General features: G+C 57.4%; 1 protein-coding gene across 1 annotated transcript; it reads left to right on the forward strand.

Annotated features, from left to right (window-relative positions):
- Nucleotides 1-5,276: 5,276 nt before the first annotated feature.
- Nucleotides 5,277-10,633, forward strand: KLHDC7A (kelch domain containing 7A; the record flags this gene model as incomplete). The annotated part of the gene is made up of 1 exon (XM_080655134.1): nt 5,277-10,633. The coding sequence occupies one exon, from the start codon at nt 5,277-5,279 to the stop codon at nt 7,653-7,655; it is 2,379 nt and encodes a 792-aa protein (XP_080511260.1). The 3' UTR covers nt 7,656-10,633.
- Nucleotides 10,634-11,285: the final 652 nt, after the last annotated feature.

Raw genomic sequence — 11,285 nt, forward strand, 5'->3', positions numbered from 1 at the left:
TCACTTGCCCCACCCACATGATGAGCCTTTGGTAAAGGCAGCCCCAGGCTGAGAAGACCTGGGGGGGCACCGGCCGGATGGAGTCAGAGCTAATCACTGGAAGATGGGCTGTTTATTTGCATGGCACGCATTCGTCTCTGCCTGTTTTATCCACCCTCTGAGTCAACTGAGGAGTTCTCAATTTATCCTGCCCGCACAGAGAGGCCAGATTGGAGGCACGCACGCACGTTCGCAGAAGCCCAATATAGACTTCCAATTATCTTTTAATTTCGCTCCTGTCTTCATTTGTTCATTTCACTTTTTCCAAACGGACTAAAAAAATAAGCTTGAATTTATGGAGTCTGAAGTCAGCCAGTGGGAGTGTTGGGTTCACCTGTCAGAGGAAAGGGACCTCAGGGTAGAGTCGAAAGCTCACTCCAATGGCCCTGCCTCGTAGGGGCCCCAAGTCCTTGCTCCTGTGTCTTCTGACTCTATAGTGACTATATCCTCTTATTCTCTGTTTTCTTTTTTATAATCTTTATTGTTGAAAGCATTACAGGTGTCCCCTCTTATTCCCCATTGACCCCTTCTAGCCCACCCCCCTCCCACCCCAGGCCTCACCACCCTTATTCTCTGTTCCACGGGTTATGCATATATGCATACACGTTCTTTAGCTGATCTCTTCCCATCCACCCCCGCCTTCCCTCTGAGATTCCACAGTCTGCTCCATGCTTCTATGTCCATGGATCTATTTTGCTCATCAGTTTATTTCGTTCTTCACATTCCACATATGTATGAGATCATGTGATACATGTCTTTCTCTGACTGGCTTATTTCTCTTAGCACAATACTCTTCAGGTCCCTCCATGCTGTCTCAAAGGGTAAGAGATCCTTCTTTTTTACTGCTGCATCGTATCCTATGGTATAAATGCACCACAGCTTTTTCATCCACTCATCTACTGATGGGTATGTGGACTGTTTCCAGAGCTTAGCTACTGTAAATTGCACTGCTATGCTCTGACATCCAGGCCTGCTAACCTTAAGTGGGGAGGGACTTCCCCGCCCAGGTTAGCTAGTTCCTAGATAGCCAATGACTCACCTAGGACACATTTCACGTGCAGATGAACCAATCCAAAGCCATTACCCCAACCACCACCTTTCTCAGGTTCTCACAAGGCTCTTACTCACCTGGGCCAACATTCCCTGCCCTTATCACGCACCCCCAGACCAGGCACTGATCAACCACAGGCAGCCTGGAGGCCCCGAAATGACTCAAGTGAGCCAATCCTAACCCTGCTAACCCTGCTGTGTTTGCTCCATCCCAGGAAAACCACAATAAAGGCTTTTAGGCTCCCCCCGCAGCCCCCGCTCTGCCTCCCTACAGCCCCCGGTGCCTCCCAGTGTGGCCCTGTCTGGCGTGGCCTGTTGGAAAAGGGGGAACTCCTCATGGGAACTGGGAGTAACAAACTATCTTTCAACAGCACTCATCTCCTGATGTGTTAGCCTCACCGAACTTGAATAACAATAAAACCTGCATTTTAACACAATCTCGGGTGGCTGTGTTCTCAGAGCTCCACTGGAGGGCGGACAGCGGGAAGCCTCGCTTAATGAAGGCTCCTCTGTGCTCAGCTGTGTCACAGGTGTCACTTCTGCCCTCAGACTAGGGAAGGTCCCAGGAAGCGCCACGCCGGCAGGAGCATCGTCACACTTCACCACCTCACTCAGCACCTTCCTCCCCCAGAGTCGGGCAGACTCCATGGGCACAGGGGCCACCTGTGTTTCTTTTTACATATAGATACTGCTTCTTATTGGTTTCAGAGAGGAAGGGAGAGGGAGAGCGCGATAGGAACACCCATGATGAGAATCACTGATCGGCTGCCTCCTGCACGCCCCCTACAGGGGATTGAGCCCACAACCCGGGCATGTGACCTGACTGGGAATAGAACCATGACCTCCTGGTTCATAGAACAAGGCTCAACCACTGAACCACGCTGGCTGGGCCACGCGTGTTTCTTTAACCTATGTCACTGCATCCCAACACAGGGCCTGGTACATGATAAGCATCTGGTAAATATGGGTTCAAGCAATCCATCAGTCTATGCCCCTGCTTCCTTTATCAATAGTCAATGCTGCCGAAACCGGTTTGGCTCAGTGGATAGAGCGTCGGCCTGCAGACTGAATGGTCCCGGGTTCGATTCCGGTCAAGGGCATGTACCTTGGTTGCAGGCACATCCCCAGTGGGAGGTGTGCAGGAGGCAGCTGATCGATGTTTCTCTCTCATCGATGTTTCTAGCTCTCTATCCCTCTCCCTTCCTCTCTGTAAAATATCAATAAAATATATTTTTTAAAAAATAGTCAATGCTAAGCACCTCTTTCTAGAACCCTTCCCTGGCCTCATTAATTTTCCCTTTGTGATAGATTGTGGCTTGATCATAACTTAGGGGCATGTGCCGTCTTCCCGATCAGGACATCAGTCCCCTGGGGCTGAGGCTGAGTCTATGGTTCCCACGCCCCCCCCCCCCCCCACCGCCTTTCCCTGCTGCCCCAGGGGCTCGGTCTGGCCACACGCAGTGCCCAAGAGCAAGTTCCAGCTGGAAGGGGTGATTGCCTGACTCCATTGGTTTACCCTGGAGCCATTGGGAGAACACTCCGGGCACAGTGGAGCCTTCATTGGGTAGAAAAGCCCACATCAAAAGGGCCCAGACCCTGCTCACCAGGTGGCATCTGAGAGGTCACCACACACCTGGGGTGTGTGCAACAAGTCCCCCCCTCTCCACGGTAGAAGAGTCCCACAGCTGTCCCCACCCCACATCAGCCCCAAAGCCCTGGCTCCACCACTGGACACATCCTTTTTATTGCCATTCACACCCGGTCCTCTCCTTCCCCGGGGAAGACCCATGGGCCATGCAGCTGCAGAGGCCTGGTTATAAATCAAGACCTGCCACTCACCACCAATGTGACATTAACACATCCCTCTGAGCCTCAGTTTCCTCACCTGTTGACAATACCCCCTCTCCAAATTCCTGGGAAACGAAATGACTTTACTTATGCAAAGTGCCCAGGACTTCATCCCCGCCCCCTTGTTCCCTGGGCCTCACCTTGGTGATCTAGGGAGTAACTGCTCGCCCCACCCAGGACAAAGAGGAATTCTCAGCAGGTGGGTAGAAACGCTGACCTAGTACACATCCCTAGACCCACCGAAATCTCCGGAGAGGATTGTGGGAAAATGGGGATTTCCTGGGAGCCACCCCAAACCTCCTGAATCAGTAAGGGATGGGGAGGGGTGGGCTTGGAAAGTGAATTTCTAACACACACCCTCCGTGTCAGTGCCTGTGGAATTCAGAATCACTGCCTTGGCCACGATGGGGAGACAGGGATCCTGCTGCCCGTCACCAGTGGGGCGGGGGGGGGGGTGCCAACTGGATGAACTCAGGTCTGCAAAACTCGGGGGTCTGGAAACAGAGAGGGAAGTCCCTGTTTACAAGCAAAGTGACATAAGTGTGGTGCTGCCATAAAGTCGGGGTGACAGCTGTAGTTTTCTTTAACAAACACTGAGCAGGAGAGGAGATTCGTCCCGCGCCCACCTCCGTCCACGGCGCCTGTAAGACACGGGCTGTTGTCCTTATTGCACCTGGCCCCAATCCAGCACCTGCGAACAGAATGCACTTTGACCCACGGCCCATGATAGAGGCTAAAAGAGGAGAAAAGAACAAGAGACCCAACGAAGGAGAAGATGATGGTGGAAGATGGATTCACCGGGAAGAAGGCACGGGAGGCACAGTCTTTGAGTCGACTCCACAGGGCTGCAGGGATGTGCACCATCAGAGAAGGTCGGGCGGAGCCCCAGCCCTGCGCAGGCACGTGAGGCAGCCAACGGGAAATGAACTTGGGGGCGGGGGCGGGGTGGTAAACCGAGGAGGGAGTGTGAGGGGCTGTGGACACAGGCATGAGTCAGGATTTTCTCCTCGTCAAGGCTTCAGAGACCAATTCCTCACAGAGAGGGGATTATTCTCATTTTTAAATTGATGCCATCATTTAGAAATCACAACGGATCGCATCACTGCCTAGAGTAAGCATCTCTGAACAGTGGGGCCTGGCAGTGCAGGGCCTGCCCGGCTGGCACCATCACGGGGTGAATCCTCGGTTTACCTGCCCAGCCCCTGTGGGGTGCCCGGGTTTGAGATCCCTACCCTGGCCTTTGGGGACCCAGAGAGGACCTCGGTCTACGGAGGACACAATTAGATTTGTGCTACGGAAGGTCCAGCTGAAGCTGATTAACAGAGTGACAAGGACATGGATGAGGAGAAGGAGGAAGAGAAGAGAGGAAAAGAATGGCTGACAGTGACTGAGCTTCTACGAGGCTTTCCCCACATTAACCCATTTTTGCTCTCACCACAACCTGATGAGGTTGGTATGCTATCACCCCCATTTTTCAGATGAAGACATTGAGGCCCAGAGAGGTGAGGTCACTTGCCTATTGTCACACAGCTGGTAAGTGGTAGAGCTGGGTAGTCTGGACCTGGAACCCCTAGCCCTGGTGAGATGGTGCGGGTGAGTCTCCCTCGGCCTCTCATCCCGGGAGCTGTCTGGTTTGGAGGGTGAGACTGTGCCCCACGCTGCCCCTGGCCCGGGCATGAATGCCATGTGTTTTTTCCGAGCTTTCTCAGGAGAACAGAGGCACCAAGAGCCGGGTCAGGTGGCTTGGCAGCACTCCCAGGCTCAGCCTCCCCTGCTGCTCACTGCAGACCCCAACCCCACTGTGGGAACCAGGGGGCCCCCAAGAGGGAGGAAAGGGACCCAGGCGGGTCTCCTGCCACACCTGCCGAGGCTCCACCTGCCCCACACTCGCCACACCCAACCCACCCAGCACAGCTGATTTGCAAAAGAGAAAATAAAGCACGCACACAAATAGTGACCAACCCCATGCGTCTCCTGGCATCGGGTGATGTTTGGTCAAGAGCTTCCTCCCTCTTCACGAGCCTCGGACACTCCTGACATCCTCCAGCTGCTGCGGGCTCAGGTGGCTGATCACAAGTTCAGCCCCGGGGCAGACCCCACCCCCAGGGCAGGCACTGCCGGGTCCCAGGAGGCCAGCGCCAGGATCTGCCGGCCGGCCGGCCGGGCTTGGTGGCCACCCTCCGCCAGCTCAAAGTCACCTTTGCTCTAACTCCTCAGCTGGCCAGAGCTGGCCCAGAACCCCCTCCGCTCAGCTCAGCAGGAACCAGGAGCCGGGCCCCCATTGGGCAATTATTAATCAGATTCTTGACATTCCTCCGCCCCAGGTTGGCTTGGGAAACATGCTCCCTGAAGGAGGAGGCGGAGCCGAGGCCCAGGACTGGCATTTGGACATGCAGCTGACGGGCAAGGTGGTGCTGTCCGCGGCCGCCCTGCTCCTGCTGACCGCAGCCTACAGGCTGTACAAGTCGAGGCCTGCCCAAGCCCCGCTGTGGGGCAGGAGCACCAAGGCCAAGGCCGAGGAGGAGGCAGAGGGCTCCGGGCAGCCCGAAGCCCAGGGGGCTGCTCCTGGGGCACCCCATCGGGGCCTGAGATGCCGGAGCGGAAGCAAGGGACCTGGAGTACCGCTGGGCGGCAGCTGGGAGAATCCGGGGGGCTCCCGGGTCCTGGGAACCCCTTCCAGCGACTTGGAAGCCGGAGAGACTTGGAAGCCCGAGAGGAAAGGAGCTGGTGAGGACGAGGGTGGGCGGTGCCTGGAGTCCGGCCTGGCACCTCCTCGCGGCAGCGGCCAGGACGCCGGAACAGCTGCTGGCAATAAGCCCGAGCTGCCCCACCTCCCCCCTCTGGGCACTGAACCCAAAAGCTCCCCAGCTGTCCTGGCTGCGGTGGACGGCAGCGGTGCGGGGGGTAGGCCTGCTCCATGGCAGGACGGCGGGCTCCCCGAGCAGCCAGGGGATGGGGAGCAGGCGTCCCCCCTCCAGCCCTGGATGGCCCACTCGGAAGGCAAGACTGACGTGAGCCAGAGCTGGGTCCTCGCCCGCGTGCTGGGGGCCTGCAGGGAAGAGGCAGGGGCCCTGCGGGCTGCCTCCGACATGGGCCTGGCCCTGCATCAGCAGGAGGGGGCCACCAACGCCTCCTACACCTTCTCCTCGGTGGCCCGGGTTCGAGTAGAGGAGAGTTTCCTACAGGAGAAGGTGGCGGGGATGCGGCCCAGGCTGCAGGGCAAGGTGTACGAGTACTACGTGCAATCTACCTCCCAGGCCACCTCCAGAGGCAGGCTGGCCCCCAGGACCGCGGCCCTGGCGGAGGCGCCACCTCCCGTGCCAGGCCCCCTGGGAACAGGGACAGTCCCCAGAGGCCTTGCCGATGACAGAGAAGGCGCAGTCGATCCAGCTGCCTCCCCCCAGCCTGTGCTGCCCCCCGCGGGGGGCTTCAGCAGGAAGGAGAGCCTCCTCCAGATCGTGGACAACCCCGAGTTTCAGCTGCAGCTCCACGGTTTCGGGAGCCCCCCTGCATCCTGCACAGACCAGACGGCCCCATCCAGCCCCCCCATATCCGGGGAGCCTCTGGAGTCCAGCGCCACCGGAAGCAGCGGGGACCCCAACCTGCTGCTCGTGGCCGGGACCAATTTCTTCCACTTCCCCCTCACCCCAGGGTCAGCCCCTGATGTCCGCCTGGACCTGGGCAATTGCTACGAGGTGCTGACCTTGGCCAAGAGGCAGAACCTGGAGGCCCTGAAGGAGGCCGCCTACAAGGTGATGAGTGACAACTACCTCCAGGTCCTGCGCAGCCCGGACATCTACGGGCGCCTGAGCGGGGCCGAGCGGGAGCTGGTCCTCCAGAGGCGGCTGAGGGGCCGCAAGCACCTGGTGGTGGCCGACATGTGCCCCCAGGAAGATGCTGGCCGCCTCTGTTGCTATGACGATGAGCAGGACGTCTGGCACCTGCTGGCCCCTCTGCCCCCGGAGGCTGTGTCCCGCGGCTGTGCCATCTGCAGCCTCTTCAATTATGTGTTCGTGGTGTCCGGGTGCCAGGGGTCCGGGTGCCGGCCCTCCAGCCGGGTCTTCTGCTACAACCCTCTGACCGGGATCTGGAGCGAGGTGTGCCCACTGAACCAAGCCCGGCCGCACTGCCGCCTGGTGGCCCTGGACGGCTACCTGTACGCCATTGGGGGCGAGTGTCTGAACACAGTGGAGCGCTACGACCCTCGCGTGGACCGCTGGGCCTTTGCCCCGCCCCTCCCCAACGACACCTTCGCCCTGGCGCACACGGCCACGGCGTGTGCCGGGGACATCTTCGTCACGGGCGGCACCCTGCGCTACCTGCTGCTCCGCTTCTCGGCCCTGGAGCAGCGCTGGCAGGTCGGTCCCACGGGGGGCGGCAAGGACCGCACGGCCGAGATGGTGGCGGTCGATGGCTTCCTCTACCGCTTCGACCTCAACCGCAGCCTGGGCATCAGCGTGTACCGCTGCAGCGCCAGTGCCCGTCTCTGGTACGAGTGCGCCACGTACCGGACGCCCTACCCGGACGCCTTCCAGTGCGCCGTGGTGGACAGCCTCATCTACTGCGTGGGGCGCCGGCGCACGCTCCTCTTCCTGGCTGACAACATCTCGCCCAGGTTTGTGCCCAAGGAGCTGCGCAGCTTCCCCTCCCCGCAGGGCACCCTCCTGCCCACGGTCCTGACCTTGCCCAGCCCCCATGTGCCTCAGACCAGGGTCTAGCTGCCCCCCTGCTGGGCTCCTCCTGCAAAGCTGGAGGCAAAGAGCACCCCCCCTGCCCGCCGCTCCATGGGCCGTTTCTGGGAGACCAGGCGGCCAGGAGTTTGGCTGCAGAAGGTGAATTCCAGTCCTACCTCCGTCAGTGGCTGGGCTCCGAGATGCTTTGGTGCCAGCAGGCTGCAGAGGGCGAGGGTGAAATAGAGCTAGGGCCTGGTGCTCCAGGCCGAGGGCAGCCACATCTCCCGGGATGGCTTCAAGTCTGAATTGGGGGAGGGGGGGTTCCCAGGACCCTAGCACACTTTAGGGGCACAGCCTTATCACAACCACCATTCAGGTGCCAGGTGACCCCCAGTGACCCCTCAAGCTGACCCCGGGCCTCGTTACCGACTAGAGCAGGTGTGCTCTCTCTCTGGAGCTGGGCTCAGGGATGAGAGCGGGCAGGGCCATGGTGACAGGAGGGGATAGTTCAGGGGGCCCTCAATGACCACCTGGGGGCATGATGGTCAGGTTCAGTTACAGAAGGAGAGGCCAGGACTGTTCGTGCCTGCCCTACAGGAGCTCACATTGTAGTGCAGGAGAATGGGCAATTCTGGAAAAGATACATAAATAATAGAACCCATGTCAGATACGAGTCACCGAGCCAGCTAAGCAGGCGAGCGGGATAGTGTGAGCAGGCCTTCCTGATAAGACACACTGAGCAGAGACCTGAGTGCAAACCTGGGGGCCTGCAAAGACGGGGGTGCCTCAGGGCCCAGGAAGCCCGGCCTTGCACCTGAGAGCCTTTGTCACATGGGCGGGAGAGGCGGGTCCTCCTCCTGGGAGCTCCATCTCAGGGGAATGGGGTGAACTGGCCGGAGTCCAGCTCTTCTGCTGCAGCCCTTCACCTAACGGAGAGAATCCTGTCTCGCTGACATTTGTAAGAGAGGTTCCTTGCATGGATAGAAAGTGCATTCCCAGGAGAGAAGCCGTGTTCGCACATTCAGAGAGGAGAGTCCAAATAATTTCCAGGACATCACCGCCGCCACAGCTGGGTGTGTGGCTGGGTGTCAGGCGGCCCACGTGACACCACGGGTTCAGGGTCTAGGATTTCCACCTGACCTGGGTGAATAGCCGGGTTTGCTCACCTGCGGCCCACAGCCTCAGAGTGGCCTGTTTGTCAAATAAAGCTTGTCCCTGGGCCATCTGCTTTCCCAACAAGAGTTCTTTCTCCTTCAGGGGAAAATAAAAAAGAATCTTAAATTTGGGTTGCTTTTTACATTAGGCCAACCATGCCATTATAGAAAAATTGGAAAAGAGAGAAAAGTATGAAAAAAATCTCCCCAATTAACCCCTGCTGTGACACGGTCTCTCCAGCCTGTCTCTTCTGTGTGTGATTTCGGTCGGGCTTGATTCTGGCCTAGGTGTGATTATGCTGAATCAGTTCTGCTTCCTTTTTTTTTTCACCTCACTTTTGAAAATAAGCATTTTCCCGTGTTATTACAAACCCTCGGTAAACATCATTTCAATCGTTGCACAACATTCCACCCAGTGGCTGCACCACGGTTTATTTAAGATCCCCCCACACCCGCCCTGTTGGGCTTGTAGATTTTTTTTCTGTTGGTTTCTTTTTCTATCATAAATAAAACGTCCCTTGTTTTCCTCTTCCTCTCTGTCTGAGGCCTTCATCAATATTTACAAGAGAAGCCCAGCCTAGGTCGTGTCCAGAATAGCAGGGTTGTGAAAGCAGGGCTGGGGCCTGGGCCCCCCTCAGACTGCAGGGCACAGGGCTGCCCTTGGAAATGCCCAGCCTGAAAGGAGAGCTGTCTGGAGGGGCCATCCCAGGTGTCCCACCCTGAGTTGTTCCTGGAGCTGTGAGATGGAGCCCCTGATCTGCACATGCAGGCACTGGACGAGATGCTTCCTGCATAGCAGCATCTCACGGATCCTCACAACAGTCCCATTTTACAGGTGAGAAAACTGAGGCTCAGAGAGTTCAAAAGAACTTGCCCTTCGTGGCGAAGTTCAAAGACCCTCAGTTGCCTTAAGAGCATACTGGACCCGGGCCTACTCCCCGCATAGTGTCTTTCCACTCCCCTCTCAGGGCATCAGCTGTCATCTGAGCTGTCCCCAGTCCCTTCTCCGCCCACACCAATCAGTCACGCTCTATCCTTGAACTTGGAACTCAAACCTTTCTTAAACTCTGACCCTCATTATCTGCACCTGTAAAATGGGTTCGCCACTGCCAGCCCATCGTGGATGTTATAAGAACTAAGAGAATGTGTGTAAAGCACCCAGCCCAGGGACTGCTCCAAAGTGGGTCTGGTGTCTTCCGCAGGGGGCTGCCCGAGCCCGCTCCGGGGAGGCCAGGGTCTGACATTTAAGCTGCAGGGGCGCCATTTGGTCCGACGAGGTCTAGGGTGTGCTCGAGTTATTGATATTTTAGGTCATCTAGGTGTGGAGACCCTGCGCCTCTGCGCCCCTAGTGGGGTGGGTGGTGAAGAACGGACTGGCTGCTGACTTGAGCTTCCCAGGCTCAGCGCATGAAGCATTTTCCCAGGCTGTCTGACCACAGAGGAGCTTCCCACGGACGGAGCTGCTTAGAGCCCCGGTGCCCAAACCTTGGGAAGGTGTGGGGTGGAGGGGCTCCTGCCCTTCACAGACGGGGAGGAAGAGCCACTCAGAGCCACTGGAAGATACTTAGATAGTTAGAGCCCTGACAGGTGCCCAGCACTTCCCCGCCTTCTCCATCCTTCCCTGAAAGGGCCTTGTGGCTCCCGGTAGTTCAGAAGTCCCTGAAGCTTTGCTGGGAGCAGCCCCCTAGGCATCCAGGGGGCCACCACAGAGGAAGGGGGATGAAATACAAGGGAAGGAGGTGCCTCCAGGGAGGGAGATGCGGGGAAGGCAGCGGAAGAAAAGACAGCCCGCAGGGAGTTCCTGCAAACAGCTCCCAGCCTCCGGGGTTTTGAAAAGTGGGATGTGGGTCCAAATAAAACAAGAAGGTAAAAGCGATCAAGTCTGGGTTGCCTTTGTGTGTGCAGGGGGAGGAGGTGGAGACATGGATCTTATACCAATAATAGGAACTCCTGTGGGCCTGCACCAGGCTCTGCAAATCCCTCGCCTCCATCCTCACCTCCACCCGCCACCGGGTCCACAGGGACGAAGACGAGACACCCACAAACATTCAAACTCACTGTTTCATACCTACTGTTACATCTACCGTTTTATTATTAAGAACTGGAAGGGAGAAATGTCATCGTTGTCAATACATGTGTTGAGCACTCCCAGTGCTAACCAGAGCTCTACTTACGTGACCGCATTTTATCCTCAAAACAACCATAGTAGATGGCAAAACTGGCCAAATTCTCTCCAGCCCATCAATTTCCCCACCCCTTCAACCCGGCGGTGCGACTTGCTTTAAAGAGCTAGGCCTCGAGGTTTACTCCCTTGTGGCTCTTAAAAACCCTGCCACTGTCCCCAGCCTGCTGGCCTACTGGCAGATGGGAGACGTGTGGCTCAAACGCTTGTCAAATTACCCAACACTTGTCTTCACGCAGAATTTCAAATCTGTCATCGTCCCATTTCACAGATGAAATAACAGGCTCAGAGACAGCTCACCGCTGTGATGTCAATTCTCATCTGTAGAGAGCACCTGGG

The sequence above is a fragment of the Plecotus auritus genome, assembly GCF_963455305.1.
Source record: "Plecotus auritus genome assembly, chromosome: 2".
NCBI lineage: Eukaryota > Metazoa > Chordata > Mammalia > Chiroptera > Vespertilionidae > Plecotus > Plecotus auritus.